Source organism: Phocoena sinus, chromosome 7, assembly GCF_008692025.1.
Source record: "Phocoena sinus isolate mPhoSin1 chromosome 7, mPhoSin1.pri, whole genome shotgun sequence".
NCBI lineage: Eukaryota > Metazoa > Chordata > Mammalia > Artiodactyla > Phocoenidae > Phocoena > Phocoena sinus.
The window spans coordinates 57,575,290-57,597,987 of record NC_045769.1 but is presented as its reverse complement, the minus strand read 5'-3'; the positions used below and the strand labels follow the sequence as shown (position 1 = coordinate 57,597,987).

At 34.4% G+C, this 22,698-nt stretch overlaps 1 protein-coding gene across 4 annotated transcripts in view; it reads left to right on the top strand.

Moving 5' to 3' along the window:
• Positions 1-22,698, top strand: part of MTX2 (metaxin 2) — a 66,641-nt gene that overhangs the window by 28,396 nt on the left and 15,547 nt on the right. For all 4 annotated transcript variants that reach the window (XM_032638147.1, XM_032638145.1, XM_032638144.1 and 1 more), the window contains one exon: positions 20,900-20,972. In XM_032638147.1, coding sequence (XP_032494038.1) covers positions 20,900-20,972 — 73 coding nt within the window. The remainder of the gene's footprint in view (positions 1-20,899; positions 20,973-22,698) is intronic.

Genomic DNA, 22,698 nt, shown 5'->3' with positions numbered 1-22,698 from the left:
TTTTTTTTTTTTTTAAACATCTTTATTGGGGTATAATTGCTTTACAATGGTGTGTTAGTTTCTGCTTTATAACAAAGTGAATCAGCTATACATATACATATGTTCCCATATGTCTTCCCTCTTGCGTCTCCCTCCCTCCCACTCTCCCCATCCCACCCTTCCAGGCTGTCACAAAGCACCGAGCTAATATCCCTGTGCCTTGCGGCTGCTTCCCCCCAGCTATCTACCTTACTACGTTTGTTAGTGTGTATATGTCCATGACTCTCTCTCGCCCTGTCAAAACTCACCCCTCCCCCTCCCCATACCCTCAAGTCCGTTCTCCAGTAGGTCTGCGTCTTTATTCCTATCTTACCCCTAGGTTCTTCATGACATTTTTTTCCCTTAAATTCCATATATATGTGTTAGCATACGGTATTTGTCTTTTTCTTTCTGACTTACTTCACTCTGTATGACAGACTCTAGGTCTATCCATCTCATTACAAATAGCTCAATTTCATTTCTTTTTAAGGCTGAGTAATATTCCATTGTGTATATGTGCCACATCTTCTTTATCCATTCATCCGATGATGGGCGCTTAGGTTGTTTCCATGTCCTGGCTATTGTAAATAGAGCTGCAATGAACATTTTGGTACATGACTCTTTTTGAATTTTGGTTTTCTCAGGGTATATGCCCAATAGTGGGATTGCTGGGTCATATGGTAATTCTATTTGTAGTTTTTTAAGGAACCTCCATACTGTTCTCCACAGTGGCTGAACCAATTCACATTCCCACCAGCAGTGCAAGAGTGTCCCCTTTTCTCCACACCCTCTCCAGCATTTATTGTTTCTAGATTTTTTGATGATGGCCATTCTGACTGGTGTGAGATGATATCTCATTGTAGTTTTGATTTGCATTTCTCTAATGATTAATGATGTTGAGCATTCTTTCATGTGTTTGTTGGCATTCTGTATGTCTTCTTTGGAGAAATGTCTATTTAGGTCTTCTGCCCATTTTTGGATGGGGTTGTTTGTTTTTTTGTTATTGAGCTGCATGAGCTGCTTGTAAATTTTGGAGATTAATCCTTTGTCAGTTGCTTCATTTGCAAATGTTTTCTCCCATTCTGAGGGTTGTCTTTTGGTCTTGGTTATGGTTTCCTTTGCTGTGCAAAAGCTTTGAAGTTTCATTAGGTCCCATTTGTTTATTTTTGTTTTTATTTCCATTACTCTAGGAGGTGGGTCAGAAAGGATCTTGCTGTGATTTATGTCATAGAGTGTTCTTCCTATGTTTTCTTCTAAGAGTTTGATAGTTTCTGGCCTTACATTTAGGTCTTTAATCCATTTTGAGCTTATTTTTGTGTATGGTGTTAGGGAGTGATCTAACCTCATACTTTTACATGTACCTGTCCAGTTTTCCCAGCACCATTTATTGAAGAGGCTGTCCTTTCTCCACTGTACATTCCTGCCTCCTTTATCAAAGATAAGGTGTCCATATGTGCGTGGGTTTATCTCTGGGCTTTCTATCCTGTTCCACTGATCTATCTTTCTGTTTTTGTGCCAGTACCATACTGTCTTGATTACTGTTGCTTTGTAATATAGTCTGAAGTCAGGGAGCCTTATTCCTCCAGCTCCTTTTTTCGTTCTCAAGATTGCTTTGGCTATTCGGGGTCTTTTGTGTTTCCATACAAATTGCGAAATTTTTTGTTCTAGTTCTGTGAAAAATGCCAGTGGTAGTTTGATAGGGATTGCATTGAATCTGTAGATTGCTTTGGGTAGTAGAGTCATTTTCACAATGTTGATTCTTCCCATCCAAGAACATGGTATATCTCTCCATCTATTTGTATCATCTTTAATTTCTTTCATCAGTGTCTTATAATTTTCTGCATACAGGTCTTTCGTATCCTTAGGTAGGTTTATTCCTAGATATTTTATTCTTTTTGTTGCAATGGTAAATGGGAGTGTTTTCTTGATTTCACTTTCAGATTTTTCATCATTAGTATATAGGAATGCCAGAGATTTCTGTGCATTAATTTTGTATCCTGCTACTTTACCAAATTCATTGATTAGCTCTAGTAGTTTTCTGGTAGCATCTTTAGGATTCTCTATGTATAGTATCATGTCATCTGCAAACAGTGACAGCTTTACTTCTTCTTTTCCGATTTGGATTCCTTTTATTTCCTTTTCTTCTCTGATTGCTGTGGCTAAAACTTCCAAAACTATGTTGAATAAGAGTGGTGAGAGTGGGCAACCTTGTCTTGTTCCTGATCTTAGTGGAAATGCTTTCAGTTTTTCACCATTGAGGATGATGTTTGCTGTGGGCTTGTCATATCACATCTTCTTTATCCATTCATCTGTCAGTGGACACTTAGGTTACTTCCGTGTCCTGGCTATTGTAAATAGAGCTGCAATGAACATTGTGGTACATGACTCTTTTTTGATTATGATTTTCTCAGGGTATATGCCCAGTAGTGGGATTGCTGGGTCATATGGTAGTTCTGTATCAACTTACATTCCCACCAACAGTGCAAGAGGGTTCCCTTTTCTCCACACCCTCTCCAGCATTTATGGTTTGTAGATTTTTTGATGATGGCCATTCTGACGGGTGTGAGGTGATACCTCATTGTAGGTTTTTTTTTTTTTTCTCATTATAGTTTTGATTTGCATTTCTCTAATGATTAGCGATGCTGAGCATCTTTTCATGTATTTGTTGGCAATCTGTATGCCTTCTCTGGAGAAATGTCTATTTAGGTCTTCCGTCCATTATTGGTTTGGGTTGTTTGTTTTTTTGATCTGGAGCTGCATGAGCTGCTTGTGTATTTTGGAGATTAATCCTTTGTCTGTTGCTTCATTTGCATATATTTTCTCCCATTCTGAGGGTTGTCTTTCCGTCTTGTTTATGGTTTCCTTTGCTGTGCAAAAGCTTTTAAGTTTCATTAGGTCCCATTTGTATTTTGGGTAGGAATAGACCAGTAGTTCTTAACTGAGGGAGGATTACTACCCCAAAGAGGACACTTGACAGTGTTTAGACATTTTTGATTGTCACAACTGCTAGGGAGGCTGCTTTTGGCATCTGTTGGGTAGACACCAGGGATGCTGTGAAACAGTGCATGAGATAGTCCCTCCACAGAAAGAATTATCCAGCCCCAAATGTAAATGGTGTCAATGTTGAGAAACCCTAGAATAGATGGTTTAACTAGTTTTCAGGCCAAACCAAGATATCATTATATTACTGTTAAAAAAAATTAACATTTAAAATAATCTGAGGAAGGAAAGAAAAAAGAAATCTTAGTGTGTACCTTATCTAGTAATTCTGTTTTTATGGTTCTTATTAATTTCCTTTCTCACCATGGCATCTCAAATCACAGTTGCAATTAAAACCAGAAAATAAGAACCTTTTAAAATGCAGAATTTTGCATAACTGTTTTAATTTTTTTTGTTATCCTACGTATGTCACTTAGATGATAAATTAACCAGCATATATTAAAAATTCTTGGTTTTCTTCAATATTCTTTGACTTGACAGCTGATAGTAGCCATGACTATAAATGTGACTTTTCCAGATATCTGATGTAAACTTTATGGAATAATTTTCTTCTATATAGTGGACCAGTATCCGTTTAGAAGAATCAGTTAAATGTATAAAATTGATCAAAACAATGTGATGGGTATCCATAAACTGGTTATTTTCTAGAAGATATCAGATATCAAGCATTGGATATTTTAGTAGTCTGCCAGTTAAGCCATCAGGAAATTTAAATTTTACTTAACACATAGAATTGGCATTTATTATATTCCTGGAACTAAGTGGTTAGATTTTTTCGTTTGTTTGTTAAAGGAACTTTTATGATTTCAGTTTAAAAGAAAATAAATTTTTTTTTCCCCATGGCTGTTATTTCCTCTTAGATTTGCTTTCCTTCTTTCATCCACAAAGTATTGGTATTACCTGAAGTGTTTGCCTAGTCATAAAATAATCTTGTGTGTTGAATATTTTGAAGTATTAGAGTAGCGTGTTCCTCTGGTTCTCATGAGCAGTGTGTGTGTGTATAAATATATATACACACACACATATATACGTGCAAGGTGCCCATACACAGTATTACATACACAAACATGGGGGAGAGAAATCTTCTATTTCATAATATTACTTCCACTTTGAAGCTTGTAATGGTTGGTAAAAGAATTTTGATAACAATTCTCTGTTGCTATCCTCCCATCCCCTAAACCTAAATCAACTGTCCAGTAAATACATAATGTATATAATGTTGCCCATATATGTAATTTAAAATTTTGAAGTAGCCCCACTAAAAGAAGTAAAAAGAAACAGGTGAAATTAATTTTAATAATATATTTTATTTAATATTATCAAATATTATCACTTTAACATGTAATCAGTACGTAATTTATTAACGTGATGTTTTTTGGTTTTTTTATATTAAGTTCAAAATCTGTTGTGTATTTCACACTTACAGCACATCTCAATTTCTGCCAACCACATTTCAAGTACTCTGTATGTAGCTGGTGGCTCTTGTATTGGGTAGTACATGTCCAGAAATACTGTATGAGCAAATGCATATGGACTTCAAAGTTTTCTGCAGAAAATGTTTCATTTGATTTTTCTTCAAGAAGTTTATGTCTTTACTGATTCAGTATATGTTGTTTTTTATAGCAGATTCCACAAATGAAAATGGGTGGTTGGTCTCTGTTGCAAATACCTTAAACATTACTCTTTGTTTCAAGTTTCCTCATCTGTAAAATGGAGATATAATAGAAGCTATCCTACTGGGTGTCATGAAGACTGAATGTGTTAAAAAATATGTAAAATATATAAAAATTAAAGCATTTAGAAAAGCACCTGGCATATTGTAAACATGCAATGAATATTGGTTATTATTTCCTTCTTTCCTGATTCTTTGACGGAAATATACATAATCAGTGTCAGCATCAGGAATGGAAGCTTGCAGGCTTTGTAATGCCTAAAGTAATTAAAATAAATGTTAGGTGTAAGAATTATTTTTGGACATATTTAAAGCTGTATGAACATTAATAATTTTTATATTCATTGTTTCATTCCGTAACTAAAAGTTGTTAATATAGAGTGCTTGAATTCAAACAAACCATTATTTTAATAATACTAAATAAGGTTTGTTTTAAAGTTGAGTATTTATTGAATGCTTTTATTGTCTAAGGCACCTTATTGAGAGCTTTTATGTGCGTTATCTCATTCAGTCCTTACCGTAACCCTAGTGTAGGGCACTCTTATTAAGCTCATTTTAAAGATGTGGAAACTGAAGCTCAGGAAAGCTCTGGCCAAGGTCATAGAGCCCACAAATTGAGGAGGTAAACAGACACCAACAGCGTTGGTGCAATGCCTACTATATACTCATCACTGTGCTGAGCACGTAATTCTTATGAACTCATTTAATCCTTATAATAACTCTATGAGGTCAGTGCTGTTATAATCCCCATTCTGCAGATAATATTAATAAGAACAACAGTAATAACTGAAGCTAAAATTTACACAGCACTTACTCCATGCGCCAGGTCTTGTTCTGTGTACTTTAGGTATCATAGATAATGTTTACACACAGGCACCATATGAGGTAGGTAGCATTGTTATTTCCATTTTGCAGATTAGGAAGTTGAGGCAGAGAGGTTAAGCAATTGGCCCAAACTTATATAATTAGTACTTGACAGAGTTGGAATGCAAATCCAGGGGGTCTGGGTCTAGAGTCCACCCTTGTAACACTTTGCTGCATACCAGTCCAGTCCAGTGATACAGACCTTTGGAGTTTTATCCAAAAATAAGTAGACACTTAATTCAAAAATCATTTCTGACATTTCCTAGCAAATTATATCTTACAATTTACGGATTACATTAAGATGTGAGAGATAGGTATGTTGCAGCTTTTGGATCTCTGAGATGTGATAAAGGTAGTATCACCTATGTTATGGGTTATTAGGAAGTTCAAGTTAGGTAATAAATGGGAAATTCTTTTGAAAAAAGTGAAAGCAATAGAACTACAAGATGATGTTGAATGCTGAATTAGTGCCTATTTTTGCTTCAAAGATTTATATACATATTTTGTGAATGTCTTTATATAATAAAATGTTACTTCTAGTAAGTTTTAGAAAGGATTTTTGTTTATTATATATGAAGCCAATTTAAAAAGAAACCTGTTTTCCTTTTTTGTATGGCTTAATCTAAATATTGTAAAAGTTTAGTTATTGAATTTATTTTTTAGAGAGTGTCTCAAACTGATGATTATTAGAATGCTGAATGAAAAAGTAGTTTTACTTTTTACTGCTTCATTTTTTAGTTACTTCAAGTAAGAATAACATTTAAGCTCAGGTTAAGGGAAATAATATTCTTATTTTTTCCTATCCTTTGTGAATAAATACTTAATCTCTAAAAATGAAAGGGAACACAACAGAAAAAAACTATATTCTTTCTGTTGAATATGTTGTTTTTTTTCCTTCAGGTTTTGTGGTTTTTATTAACACAGGCTGTTATAAAAAAATTTGTTTTGCTTTTTTAAAATTATATCTAGTCATATAACCCAAAAGAATTATTTACTATTGGTACAAAAGGAAGTAAACTGGGAGACCGAAGTCCTATTTTAACAGTAGGGAAATATAGTTTAAGCTATTCCATTGAGAGCCTGCCTCTCTGTATGCTCCCCCAAGTTTATTCATTAAAAATGTCAGCATTTTTATAGGCCCCATTAATACTGGGCCATGAACACTAACATGTCAGATCTGCTGATAAGCAGTTAGCTGACCCTTGCTTTTTCCTTTTCACAATTGATGCTTTTTAGGTGGACATATTAATTTGAAGTTAAATGATAACATCCTAATGTAGTGATTGGGGAAGAACAGGAAAGAGGAGTATCTCTCTTTCCTTCAGGACTGCAGGTCAATTGTTGCATTGGAGAAAGAACTGTGCTTATGAAATTACAGCTGTTGTAAACTTGTTGTGTCATTCAGATGGTCACAGTGGACAACTTACCTATAGAACTTTAGAGGAAATGATTTTGAATTTTCAGTTTGGTTTAATACATTTTCTACTTTAAACAACTTGTTTATGGTTGTATGTAGTTTCTAAGTGTCAGTTTAAACCTGATATAAATACAGTAGGTGGGAATGCAGTGATACATTTATTTTAATAGAGAATTAATGAATACTATTTTATGTAAAACATATTTAAATTGATATAACTTTCTTAAAGTTTCATAAAGTGTAAAATTTTAGTTTTTTAAAGTATGTTTATCCCTTCCACTTGATCATTTTCTGCAAGATGAGGCTTCTGTGTTCACTTTCAGGATTTGGAGAAGGAAAGCTAAGGGATAGAGAGAATTTAGTGGATCCTTTTCAGTGTTCTAAAATGAGCAAAATAAAGGCTGCAGATGTTTCCTTGATATCACTGAATTTAAATTCTTCAGATTGAATGTGTTACATTACATTACCTTTTTTATGTCAGAAGTATTATAAAGCATTTTGGTGATATGTGCATATAACACCTGGAATGATTTAAATGTATAAAATGTGACCTTTAGGAGGGATGATTGTGAACTTAAAGTGCAAATAGAATTTAGCAGATTAAAAAAGTTCTCAGTATTAATATTAATCCCTCAACACATAAATGGTATGGTGTATATAAAACATTTAAATTAATCTTACAGATTTGTGAAAATGAAGTATATTCAAAATGGAATTAGGTGGCTATTAGAGTTGTCATTTTTAGTAATTAGTGAAATAATGTAAAATGGTTATACAGGATAATGGTTTGCTAATATAAATATCTATTTAACTTAGCAGAAATTTACATTTCTGTAGTTCTGAGACATTGCAAGTTAGAGTATCAACCGTATACTTTTCTGTTTAAAAAGTAAATAGCAAGCAGGATTTTAAAATTTGTTGCTGTTAAACAGAACAATAAAGACATAGCAGTAAGATGAAAAAAATGACAGTCTATTTTTTAAACAGAAAAAGGCTAGAATTCTTCATGATTAGATATACAGTATCAACGTAATTGATCTAGCAGCATTATATTTGAGCTGAAAATGCACTTAAATTTGAGACCATACACTACCCTGTGTGAGCGAAACATCTTTCATATAGTTCTAAGATGAAATTACCCTTGAATGAATAGCATCTTCATTTATCTTCAAACCTCTTCTGTGCTTTTAGTGAATCTACTCTTTCAACATTCTACAACAAGAATTACATTATACCATTATTATATCAGAGTATTTCTGCAGTGTGAAATAGATTGGTTTGGAAAATGAACCTGGCTTTGATATAAATTACATTGCCAGGTACAAAGGAATTTGTTATTTTGTTTTAAATAGTCACAAATATAATTAAACTCTTAATTTATGTTAAACTACAAATATGGCTATTACTTTAACTGGATTAGGAGCTTAATCTGTCACTTCAAGAACGATACCTAACACTCTTCATTTGTAACCTTAGATACATTATTTCAATTACAGGGTCTGCAGCTGTTTGATATAAAAAATGAATTATTTTGTAGATAGATTTGTTCATGGTTTTTAATTTTAAAACATGTCTCTTCAGTAAGGCGGAAAATAATCCTTCAGTTGTTGTCACAGATTTTCCTTTGTGTTTGGGTAAAACAAGATATGAATTAAAATTCAGAACCATTTTTATTTTGTGCCCTGAAAATGGTATTGCGTGCTTTAGAATAGTTCTTAGTGAGTTCTTACCTAAAATATTTCAAATTTAATTATGAAATGAATAGAAGCTTTGTCCCAAAGAAGAAAACCTGAGGCCTGCTGTCTAAGGATAACTGGTAATGGTTGGACTGAAAATGGATTTTTTTCTATTTAGAATTTGGATAATTTTGTTAATGTTAAGTTTACATACATTTAGAAACTATGTTTATAATCCCTTAAATTCTACAGTGTTAATCAATTTAAAGCACTCAATCTTTTAAAAGGTTATTGAGGACAATTCTTTAAAATTTTGAGTTCCTGGGCTTCCCTGGTGGCGCAGTGGTTGAGTGTCTGCCTGCCGATGAAGGGGACACGGGTTCGTGCCCCAGTCTGGGAAGATCCCACATGCCGCAGAGCGGCTAGGCCCGTGAGCCATGGCCGTTGAGCCTGTGCTTCCGGAGCCTGTGCTCCGCAACGGGAGAGGCCACAACAGTGAGAGGCCCACGTACCGAAAAAAAAAAAAAAAAAAAAGAAAAAAAAAAAATTGAGTTCCTTTAATATTTTTCTTGGCAAGCAATGTTGATTTTATTGCTTAAGTGCAATTAAAGAGTATTGTTATGTATTTAACTTATAAGATAAGTGTTCATTTTATTTTTGGAGTAAAGAAGTTAATTGGTGTTGTTCATTGGTAAATGATTCAGTATCGAGTTACCATTAGGTTATTAAAATGAAATGAATACATTTTTTATTGCTGCCATCTACTATTTAACTTATACTAAGAATTTTAAATTTAGTGGGTTTTGTTGTTGTTATTGTTATTTTTCTCAGTTGGGAATATTTAATCTGTAAATCATAAAACTTTACAACATTCATTAGAGGAACTCAGAAAAAAAGTAGTTTCCTGTCATTACTCCCAAATTGTTCATTGAGTGCCAGCTCTGTGACTGGTACTGTATTAGGTTCTTGGGTTACAAGAATTATTCTTTCTGTGTCTTTGACTATTTTATAACTCTTTTACTTAATTTTGACCCTATGATTTACTTTTATTTATATTTAATTCTAACAGGGAAAGCTTATATCTTTTCCTATTCTGGTTATCTTTTTTGTTGCTTTCTTTCTGCACTTGATATTTTTCTACAGCTGTCAGATATTGATATATTTAAACTTGAGTCATATATTCCAAGAGTGGTTTTCAGGTGAGAGTTGTGTTAATTAGGAAGGTCCTATTTTCTGATGTGATGTTTCGTATGTGCTCTCAATAGCATTTCATGTTTTTGGTAACAAATTTGCTCTATTTAGAGCTTTTTGTGCATATTGAATTGTGGTTTCTGATGATTTCTGCATAGCTAATTTTTTAAGAAGTTGAATTCCTGTTATTGTTTTTCTAAAACATACCTACTTAAATACCTCTGAATTTAACAGGAGTTACATTGATCTTTTTAATGCAGTGAGCTTTGGTAACATAAAATAACAAAATGCTAATCTTTGTTGTAGCTTACTCGTTTTCTATGAACTTAGGTATGTTTGTATTTATTATTGTGAATATCTGTGTCTTATTCATTAAGCAATCGTTTATTGAGAACCTGTGGTGTGCTGAGGATAAAGTAGTGAACAAGATAGGCGTGGTCATCATGTACTAATGGAACTTATATTCTGGAGGGGGAGGCCTTTTATCAGTTTCATCAATGTGTATGACTTTGAAAAATTATTTGTAAAGTATAAGTTTATGTCAATATCAAAATGTCTTCAGTTGTTTTTGCCTTGTTGAGAAGATTTTATATTGTATAAGCTTTTGGTTATGTTCCCTTATTTATTCTTTTAATATCTACTTAGAGATTTCTGTCTTAGTGCACAATTTTTCTATTTTGATTATAAATAAATATAACTAAGTTACAGTATATAATTATTATTTGCCCTTTTCTCTTAAGGAGGTGTTTAATAGGTAATAACATAAGTGAAGTTTTCTTTTGAAATCACCAAGGTTAAATAGTCTTTCTTCTTTTGCAGATAGCTTTATGAGTATTTATTATTACTAATATTATTACTACTAATTTTAATAATAATACCTTATATTTATTGAAATACTATGTGCCAGACAGTATGTAAAGTGTTTTACATACAACACTTCAGTTAATTTGCATAATAAGGTGTCTTCATTTTAGAAGTGGGAAAGCTTACAAGGTAAAGAAACTTTCTCAGATTAACACAGTCATCACCAAGATTCCACCCAGAGCTGTCTTACTGCTCTATTAACTTTTTTTTGTTCTATATTGACTTTTAAGACTGATGCAGGGGATTCCCATTTTTCAAAAGACACTATAGTCTCCCACTTAAACAGTTTGCTTCTTAAATCTCTACACTGTTAGGATCCATTAGATTCTGCTAGGGCACTTAACCAGTGACAAATAAGGAGTGAGAGTGTGCTAATAGTGGCCCAGTCATAAGAGTGGTATGGCTTATGAGTCAGCAACAGAAAGTCAATTACTCTAAATGATGGTAAGGACAGCATCTCAATGAGGCAGCATCCTCCATGTGCAAATGCAGTGACCAGGGTGGGCCTGTTGTTGGCTGGCTGTGTTTCCATTCAACCAGGGTTGAGCCCTTTACACCATTTCATGAACTGAATATTTTTAATTACCTTTTTGGTTGTTGTTAACATAATGCAATTAAAACAAAGGATATTTGATATTTTAAGGTTTTTAAGGTTGTAGATTCTATTTCCTTCTGTCAGGGACCATCATAATTATTGTTTTCTGTAAAAGAAATTGATGACTTTTGGCTTAAATTTAATTCCACTGATTTCCCTCTAGATTATTTCTGGAACACTATTTGAGATGTTTTGTTTTGTTTGATTTGCTCATTAATGTTATTCTGCTTACCTGCTTATATTAATTGTGAGACTTGCATGCTTATTTTAAATTTTCTGACAACTGGGACATAGTTGCTGAGATTTTAAAGGACTCCAGCTGACAGTGGCTCCTTCATGTGTTACTTCTCAGTAAATTTTCAGAAGATAATACTGTTCTTATCAGGTGGTTTCTTAGCTTCTTAAAGCTTCTTGTTTAACCAGGTGTTAAATTGACTTTTCAGTTTTTAAGCGTGGTGGGCTATAGATGCAGAAAAGATCAAAGATTAAAACTGTCCTTGATTGTGTTTTTATTCTGCATAATATCTGTAGCTCTACCCATTTCTTAACACCTTGATATTACCATACTTGCGGGAAAGTGTTGACAAAGATGATACTGATTTGTAGGTATTTCTGCCACCTTTGCTCATAAAAGAGATGGGGTGGCCTTTGAGATTGGGCTTCTTGATGTTTCATTAGAATCTGTTTATCTGGTTTCAAAGCATATAACTGTGCCATTTGCAACTCCAGGCCTTTGAAAAGAGAGCAGAGTTTTCTGCTATTCATTGCCTGTCAGAAGTCTAACGGAGAAGCGGTAATTAGAGAAGACCATCTAAAGACCCCTGAATCCTCCTCCTCCCACCAAAACCTGCTCATCCCACAGTTTTTCCTATTTTGGTAAATGGCAATTCCGTCTTTCTTATTGTTTATGTGAGAAACTTTGAGTCATCTTTGGAGTCCTCTCTTTTTTTGCTATGTCCACATCCAGTTACCAGCAAATCTTTTTGGCCCTACCTTGAAAACATAGCCAGAATCTGACTTCTTACCACCTCCAGCTCTCCTATCCTGGCCTGGGCTGCCATCATTTCTTGCCTGGATTAGTGCAAAATTTTCTTAACTAGTTCTTGTATTTCCACCCTTCTGCTCTTTACAATCTAATCTCTGTATAGTGGTTTGTAATCCTTTAAAATGTCAGTCAGATTCCAGCAATCCTCAGCTCAAGCCCCTGTAATGATTGTTCGTCTCACTCAGATTAAAAGCCACAATCCTTGCAATTATCTATATGTCCTACATGATCTCCTGGTTGTCTCTCTGAGCTCGTCTCTTACCACTCACTTCCTTAGTCTGCATTGTCACACAGGTCTTGTTGCTGTTCCTCAAACACTCCAGTTGAAGCACAGAACTGCTTTGAACTTGGACTGCTTTTCTCCTAGAAACCTACATGGCTTGCTCCCTAACTTTCTTCAGGTTTATGCTCAAATGTTATGTTACCGGTGAACCCTTATCTGACCATCCTACATATAGTGGCAATACCCTCACACTGCTTTGTATTTCTAAGTAGCAGGAATCACAGTGGATCTATTCTTGTTTATTTGCTTATCATCTGTCTCCATTAGAATGTAAACTCCATGAGGTCTGGGACCACTCTATTCCCAGTGTCAAGAACAGTTTCTGATATATAGCACGTGCTCAATAATATTGAGTGAGTGAGTGAATGAGTGAATAATTGCTTTCCATTCATTCTTCTAGATATTCAAAATTATATCCTCCTACCAAGTTAGTTCACAGGAAGCTATGCAATGGACCAAATAAATTAGCTTTTTGCAGGCCTTATTAAGCTATGGTTTAAGTGATTTGCTCCAGGCCTTTAGAAGAAAAATAATACAAAAAGGAATTCTGCATTTGGTGTATACTGTCTTATGTCATTCAGTAGCCCAGATGAGAAATGTCTTTGGAGTTTAGTGTGAGAAGTTCAGTTGAGGGGCAACCCCATTCTTTTTTGAAGGCTACAAATATTCCATTAACAGATTCACCACAGTTTATTGAACCAGTCTCTTATTGATGGATATTAGGCTATTGTTATAATTATTACTTTGCTACTATAAATAGGGCTTAGGTGTGAATATCCTTATATATATCTTATATAATCTTATGTAAATATGCCCATATGATATATTTCTAGCAATACAATTACTGGGTCAAAGGCTATGTATATTTAGAATTTTGGTAGATGTTACCAAAGAGCCCTTTAAAAAGATTACATTGATTTATACCCCGACCAGTGGTTGAGTATAAATTTTGTTTTGAATTTTGACAAAAGCAGCCTTTTTTTCCCCCTGTGTTTTTATTATCAGAAGTTTCTGTTGTTTCATTTAGAAAAGTTCATGTATGACTAGAACTAGGTGTACTGAGTCTTGGATTCTCTACTCTTTGTTTATTTTGTGGTTTATGTATTGTTCAGATTTTTGTGTGTTTGTTCATTTATTCATTGAGCTGATAATTATTATCTGTTATGTACCAGGCACATAACTGGGAATTACAGCAGTAAAAGCCAATTTTAGAAGACAGAGGGTTCTGAAATTAGAAGAAAGAGGAATCAGAAGCCTTGCCACCGTGTTACTGAAGGATTGCTGTTACAGGATCCCTGTCTATATTTCTGACATTCTTTTTTTAAAAATTTATTTTATTGACGTATAGTTGATTGACAATGTTGTGTTAATTTCTACTGTACAGGAAAGTGATTCAGTTATACATATATATACATTCTTTCTCATATTCTTTCCCATTCTGGTCTATCACAGGATACCGAATGTAGTTCCCTGTGCTCTACAGTAGGACCTTGTTGTTTATCCATCCTGTATATAGTAGTTTGTTTCTGCTAACCCCACACTCCCAGTTCATTCATCCCTCCCACTGCTGCCACCCCTACCCCACCTGACCCCAGCAATCACAAGACATTCCTTTATCTGCAACATGTGTTAGGTTTTCCCCCAACATTTAAGATGCTAGTTTTATGATCTAATAAAAGGAGTGGCACTGTTATCTAAGATAACTTTAGAATATAGGATTTAAAGTATTTGTAAGGGTCAAATTGATTGGTAACAGATTGTTCTTATTTCTTTAGACTCCTGGCCTTAGTTTCAATTATATGTAAATGAAATATATTCTGTTTCTCAACACTAGTCTTTACAAAATATTTGAGCTGTAGTTCCCAGAAGCTATGATTCAGAAGTAATTACTGAAGAAATAGAATTTAGAATCTTCATGGATTATCATAGGTGTTACCTTCTGGGATTGTTTCTAGAATTTCTCTGATTTAAAAGTTGTCCAAGTATGCTATTTCTAAAGAATTTAGAGTTAAGAAAAATGTGTAATCTTTTTAGATTTTTTGCTTTTTTATAATAGCAATTGGTAACATTATATATCCTTTTTAGCTTGGAATTAGGAATCTTAGAGTTGCTGCTCATGTTAACGGACATTTGAGTTCCTTTATTTGACTATATGGACGAAGTTGCTAGGAGCATTCTTGTATGTTAGTGGCTATATGCCTCGTTTCTTTTTGGTGTATTTCTGGGAGGGGAATTGTTGGCTGACAGAGTAGGCATCTGCTTAATAGTCAATATTACCAAACAGTTCAAAGTGGTTGACTCGTTTACCACTCCCACCATCAATATATGGGAGTCTTATCACACACAGAAAACAGTCGACTGTCCCACCCTTACCTCACCCCAAATCCTGATACCCAGAAACAACCACTTTCTGTTCTTTCAGCTGTATTTTTTTTCCCTTGGTATTTACCTCTATATTTCTAAGTAAGATGCTTGTGATGCTGTTTCAGTTTTTAATTTAAATATATCTATTGAATTCCACTATGAAATTTACCATTTGCAGCTCTCTTCCGCTTCTCCTTCCCCATCTTCCCAATAGTTCTTTAACTTTTGTTAAATTAATATTCAGTGTTTATATTATAATTAGAATGTAAATATTGACCCCAGCTGAGTGGCTTAGTGTACAATGAACATATTCTTTCTATATGATTTTTTTTCCATTGAGTAATTGCTTTATTTAATTCATTTGGGTAGTTTTCTCTCCTAAACTCTTTGACTGAACTGTAAAACTCCCCCTCACAATGGTCAAACACGTCAGGTCCTTTATTTATTTATTTATTTCTTGGAACTATTACCTTTGAAAGCCCTGTTCCTTCTACTTTAATTGGGACAGTTTCTTTCTTGGTTGGCATCATAGCTCGTTGTTAAGACTGCTGTTCATCATCATTCAGGGAATTCTTCTTGCCTTTATGTTGGATTCCCTAATTTTCTGCATCCTATGTTCTTTTTTTCTTGGTTTATTATTTTTATTTTAGGCTTTTAAAAAAGACCTTGCTTGTGTTATGTTTTTTTAAAATTCTGTCTTCACACCTGATTGATTCCTTGGCCACATGTAGAATTTTAGGTTGGCAAGATTTTTCGTTAGAATTTTGAAAGCCTTTTGTCATCCTTTAGCTTTTGGAGCTTCTTTTGAGACATTCAGTGTCATCTCAGTCCTTTGTATGCTTTGCTTCTTTTCATTTTCCTTTTTTCCCTTTTTCTTTCTTTCTTTTTTTCCTTTCTTTCCCTTTTTCTCTCCATTCTTCCCTCCCTCCTTTCCTTTCTTCCTATATGCCTTGAATAGATTCCTTGACCTCCCTGTACTTCTGTTTTCTCATCTTAAAATAGGGATTTTTTTTTTTGTACCTACCTCATAGAGTTAAGCTCTTATGCAAGTACCTGGCACATAGTAAGTGCTCAATGAATATTAGCCATTATAATTTTTCTTTGAAGTTGCTGTCTGCATTTTCTGTTTCCTCTCAACTACTTTGTTTTGTAGTTTGTTTTGGCTCTGTATGTTTGAGGCTTTCCTCAAATATCTGTTGATCTCTGCTAACAATTTATATTTAAGAGTGAGGCACTAAAAAGCTGATGGGGCATTGAGGAACTTTTTGGCATGCGGGCTTCACTATAGACTGATTGCACAGTGGCCATTTTTTGGCCACTGTCCCTACCCCTCACTAAAATCATCAGTATTGGTAGGTGTTTTCTATGGAGTGGTACTCTGGAGTACTTAATGTGGCTGCCAGTGTTTGGGAGCTGAGAGGGAGAGGGTGCTGTGGCTCTCTACAGTGTACATACTTTCCCTTAACCTTCCTTCCAGTGTGACCCTCTACCCAGGGCCCTCTACTGTGCTTGGGTCCCGAGTCAGGAGCCTCTCTGGTTGGGTTTCTCCAGAGAATGAACCCCTGTCTCCTGCCAGATTGGGGGCGGGCTAGTTGTCTGATGCCTTTACAGACTTTCATCCAATTCTCCTATTTTTAGTCCTTTACCTCACCTCTGCCTTCTGTGGTACTTGGTGCCTCCAGTTTCGGAATCTTCCCAGTTTCTGTGTTGCAAATGTATTGATTTTCTCCTCTGCATGCCCTTAGGTTTCAGCTTCCTCTGCCCTGCTAAGTCTGCTTTTTATCTTTAAAAATGGGTTGACATCTCTGGTCTGCTTTGGTCTCCTCTTCCATTCTTTGTGTTTTTCTGGGTTTACACATTTTCTGCTTCTTCACTGTTACTTCATTGGATTTTTTGAAAGGTTGCAGAGATAAATGTGTAACTTCAATCCTTCATGTTTAACTGGTTCTCGATGATCTAGTATTACTTTTTTCCTTTGAATTTTTTTGTGGAAATAAAAAAATATACAGACATACCCTTCAATGAATTTTTTTGACGCTATGAACTTAATTAATTCACTCAATATGTTGAAACTACATGAAGCTGATTAAATTTCGGGGTCTTAGACTTTAGGTACTGGGTATTATGTTCTGTGTGCATGTGTGTGTTTAAAAAAGTCCTACCATGTCATATGTTTAGGTACTCAGTAAATTTATATTCAAAGAATATATTGATTGGCTGTGCTTTAATTTATTCATTCTAAAGTTCTTAGTTTTCACATTTTAATAAACTTACCTGACCCATTTTGTCAATTGGGGTTGCTCAGCAAATGAGTAAACCCTATATTAGTTCTTTCTGAAAATTGAAAATATTATGGTGTTTAGTGTCTCACAGTCATCACTGTAATACTGTGCAGGTTGTTTTTATAATATTTAGCCTAGGGCTTCCCTGGTGGCGCAGTGGTTGAGAATCTGCCTGCGAATGCAGGGGACACGGGTTCGAGCCCTGGTCTGGGAAGATCCCGCATGCCGCGGAGCAACTGGGCCCGTGAGCCGCAATTACTGAGCCTGCGCGTCTGGAGCCTGTGCTCCACAGAGAAGAGAGGCAACGATAGTGAGAGGCCCACGCACGGCGATGAAGAGTGGACCCCGCTTGCCACAACTAGAGAAAGCCCTCACACAGAAACGAAGACCCAACACAGCCATAAATAAATTAATTAAAAAAAAAAATTAAAAAACACATTTGTTAAAAAAAAAAAAATATTTAGCCTAATCTCTTTCAGATGATGTCAGCCTGTTTTGCTAAGGTATCTTTTATGCACTGATTACCATTGCTATTGCTATTATCATTGCTATTGCAATAGACCCACAATGTCCAGTAGAACTTTCTGTGATGATGGAAATGTTCTGTTATTTGTACTGGCCAATAAATATGGTAGCCACTAGCCACATATGGCTATTGAGCATGTGAAATGGCTAGTGTGACTGGGGAACTGAATTAAAAATTTTATTCAGATTTAATCAATTTAAATTTAAGTTAAATAGCCACAGGTGACTAGTGGCTACCATACTAGACAGCACAGTTATAAATCATTGTTCTCATAGGATGTGCTAAATTTTTAATTTAAATTATTTTATGTTGTCAATCACTTGAATTAGTTTGGAATAATGTATCCAACAGAGGAATAGGAGTTGGCTGAATTTTCCTAACTTTCCTTATTATGATTAGAACTACATTTTTCTTTGTATTTACATAAGAATAAAAGTATGCAGATTGCTATTCAGAATTGAAAATAAAATGTGTTTTAGGTTGGTGTATCATACCTGTTTTAATTAGAGTATTTGAGGTGCTGATAAGAGATTGAAAATGCAAGTGAAAGGTGAAAGTCCTATTCTGGAGCCTCAGAGATTTTTCTCCTGTGCTACAAGAGAAAGGAGAAATACTGTTGAATCAAAGTCTGTTTTGGATTTGGAATTTTTATATTCTTGAAGACAGTAATGGTAATGTTTTGGTTTGCATTTTTTTTTTTTTTTTTTTTTTTTTTAACGGTACCCGGGCCTCTCACTGTTGTGGCCTCTCCCGTTGTGGAGCACAGGCTCCGGACGCGCAGGCTCAGCGGCCATGGCTCACGGGCCCAGCCGCTCCACGGCATGTGGGATCTTCCCGGACCGGGGCACGAACCTGTGTCCCCTGCATCGGCAGGCAGACTCTCAACCACTGCGCCACCAGGGAAGCCCTTGGTTTGCATTTTTAATGTTTGGATGAAAATACTGTGTTTGTGACATCAGACTTCTTTGTGATTAATTCAGATTAATTCAGAAAATTTCTTTTGAATCAGGGATGAAGAATAATTGCAGTAAATGCCATAAAATTAATCTTTGGCTAAGTAGAATTGTGCCATCAATTGAGGTCTGTGGTAAGTTGAATGTTGTTAAATTGGTTAAAATTAAGCCAGTTATTTTTTAGTAAAGAAGTAAAAAATTCACAGGACTGGAAACACAGCTTTGATTGTAGAACATTACAATTTTGCTTAACCTCTTTTAGTGAAACACAGCTTTTTGGAACAATGATTAGTACAGTTACCAATATACATGGAGGTTAGCAAAATATACCATATTTACTATTTTATATAGTACTATGATTGTTAACTAACAACTGAGTATTATTCTGACCTTTGAGAAGATGCATTAAGCAGTTCTTTCAAATTCTTTTTGTTCTTCTGAAGGCCTAAACCCCCTCTTGGTCCTACGTTCTCGGCAGACGGTTTTTTCTCCCATTGCACAGAATATGAGCACTCCCTCATTTTCTTGTCCTTCTCACTTATCAGCTTGCAGTCATCATCACTGATGCTGACCACCCCTTGCAAGTACAGTGGAAAAAGTGTCCTATTTCCTGAAAAAAACGGATGCTTCCACCTGTGCTCTTATTTCATTCCTTTTTATCTTCTCATGGATCTTGTATGTCAGTTATTCTGCCTGGTTCTTGTCATTTCAGCCTATTTCTTATATATGTTTTAATGAGCTCAACCTTTTTCCATCATTGGGTACAGATACATCTATAATAGAAGGGAGCTGACCCTTCTTAATTCCCTTCTTCCTTCTCAGTCTTCTTGAAAAGTCTCTTTATACTTATTCTAATTCTTCCCTTCTTAGCAATCCGTGTTTTAACAAGCCTTCCACATGACTTTGATGGTACACTGAAGCTTGAGAACCACTACCTGGAGTTCATACTTGTGGGCCAACCAAGAAGCTCAGTATTATTGTTATAAATTGGGAGCATAGGTTATAGTATTTAGAGGACTGTTAGTTATACTTACGTAGACATAGAAGAGTCAACTTTTGTTTGGGTGAGGTGCTGTTTAAACCTAGAAACAGTAATTGTTGGTAAATTAGTCAGGATTAGGTTTGGCTGTGAGTTATGGAAAACCCAAAGTAGCAGTGGCTTAAAAAGATAGAAGTTTATTTCTTTTCTTTCTTTCTTTTTTTAACACAAGTAATCTAGGTTTGGGACTGAATGATTATCAAAAACTCAGGCTTCCTGCCTCTTCTTGTTGCTCTACCATCTTCAACACTCAACTTCTACTGTGATTCAGTTTGGCTATGGTGGCTGTAAGTCATCTTTTTTACATTCTAGTCAGCAAGAAGGAAAAAGAGGAGAGGTCATATCTCTTCTTTTTAAAGAAACTTCCCGAGCAGTTGCCCGGAACTTTGAGTCCCGTTGGCCAGAATTTAGACATTGGTCACACCCAGTTGGAAGGAAGCTTTGGAAATAAAGTTCTTATTTCAGGCAGTCATGTGTGAAGATATAATTAATGATTTTTAAAAATTGTATAAAATTATATGGTTTGCATTTACCATAAATAATTAAACAGTTCCCTATTGTTAGACTTATAAAATTTTTGTTGCTATAAACAAAGTAAAAATAAACAATTCTATATCTTTAAAAAGTGAGTTAATAAGCATGAAAGCTACACATTAGGATGTTGAGTATTATTGGAGAGAACTTTGAAGTAGTAAAAATAACATTTTGAGAGTTTTCCCCTAAGACAGGAAAGATAAGGATTCTGTAAAGAGTAGTGGAAGTTAGTAATAGCTTATAAAGTTTGGACTTTAGTCATCTGTTAAAGAAAATTAAATAAATACACAGTATTGCTGACTTACATAAACTAATGCAGTAAAATAAGTGGATAATTTACATTTGTTTGTGTAAATGCTTTAAGTTTTATACATTTACTGGTGTCTAAGTCATATTGATTTTTAGTATTGAAATGACATTTTATTTTTGTTTTAGAGTACAAATCTTTCACTTTAAGTTGATTCATTCTTTTTCTTTTCCTGAGCTATTAAGTTTGGAAAATAAATAAATAAAAAGTTGTGTTTGAATATGAATATACTTTCACTAGACTTACTGTAGACTTCTCTTGGTTGACAGGCCTTTTTGCAGATGTGTAATCTGCCCGTCAAAGTGGTTTGCAGGGCAAATGCAGAATATATGTCTCCATCTGGTAAGTGTTTTTTAGTTTTGTTTTTCTTCTCTGTTAATATTCTGCATTGATAAAATTGCAGTGATAGTCCAGTTTGTACCTAGATTTTTAAAATGCATATATTTTTTGTTTACCCTTTGAAGAATTTTCCCATTCTATAAAGTAACAGTTGCAAACTTGACAGTCTTGGGGTGACATGTCTACTCATTTCAACTCTGTGGTCAGAGATGATTACTGGAAAGTTAGGGGAATTGTTTCAAATAGTAAATGTTAAGAAAATATATAATCTCAGATTTCCCCCAGTCTTATTTACATAAGACTGTTCCTTCTTCAGAAAACAAATTTTAATATGTGAATCCATTTATTATTAAATACACTTCTCTAAATTGTATTCTCCCATTATGCCAATGGAAGAAGAGAGATTGTGGAATAATTAAATTAACATGTCATAGATCTGAATGTCTTTGGTTTCTGATTCCTTTTGTTTCATTTTAAGTTTTTAAGTTACTTTTTCTTATTAAGGTTTTAGCCTTTCTGCTATTTTTTATAATCAGTATTGCCTTTTCTGTGTATCATATATTAGTAGATTAAGGTACAGTTTTAAATAAACATGATTCAGGTAATTTTTAATATAAAAATATAGTGCCACCAAATCTGATAAATAAATAGAATTGGTATGGGTTATTATAATTATGGTTTTGCTGGAGCAATAATAACACATAGAACCACTGCTTTATGGATAAATTCGTTGAATATAACTGATTGGTACAAGTATGTTACGTTGCTTTTTAGGGAGACATTTATCGATCTCTTTATTGTGGTGATAATTTAGGAATGACTTGGATCATTAGGAATGACATTTTTTTATCATAAACTCTTAAGGGTGGTAATAATTGTCAACAGCTGTGAAGACACCCTCTCTATACACACTGAAAATTCTATATGAATACCTCTACATTTATAGGTTTATGAATATACATTTTAAAAACGTTTCAATAAATGAATTTTTAGACTTATAAACATATACATCTTTTAGATCCTTGAAGGCTATTAATTGAATCATTTTGTTTTAAGTTTATACATAGGTTTTATAAACTTTATTGACTTCTGGTGAAATGAATTATATTGGGTTCTGTCCATCTTTTTCCTCTGTGTAGTCATACAAAGAGTGTAGATATACATATAAAAAGGTTAGTAATCTAATACTAAAGTTAATATCTTTGACAAATCAAGGAGAAGCCATATAGCTTATCCACCTATTTCCTAAAATGACTGTACTATATGTAGTATGACCTAGGCAGTTATCCATCTTTATAGATTCTAGGAAAGACAAACATAAATAGTATAGAGACTACAATACATGCATATATACATATATGCATAGGAGAAGTCTTCCATAGGTAGATGAAAATGGCACTTTCTATTAAGGTAGTTAAATTTCATCGTCTCTAGTATTTCTTTTATCATATGATTTGGGTGACCATGGGAATGTGTTATATTTTATTTGCTTGTTTGATCTGGTTGTTGGTAGATTTTTAAAGCAGAGAACATCATGGAATAGTCAGAAGACCACTTGGCTAAGAGTTAGGAAATTTTTAGTCTAACCCTTCTGTGACTTTGTCACATGTTAACAGTTTTCTTGGGAAATTCACTTCTTTTCTTTGAGCCTCAGTGGCTTCATCTGTAATATGAGGTGGTTGCATTAGATGACATCCAAGGTCCTTTCTATTTCTAATATTCTCTGAAT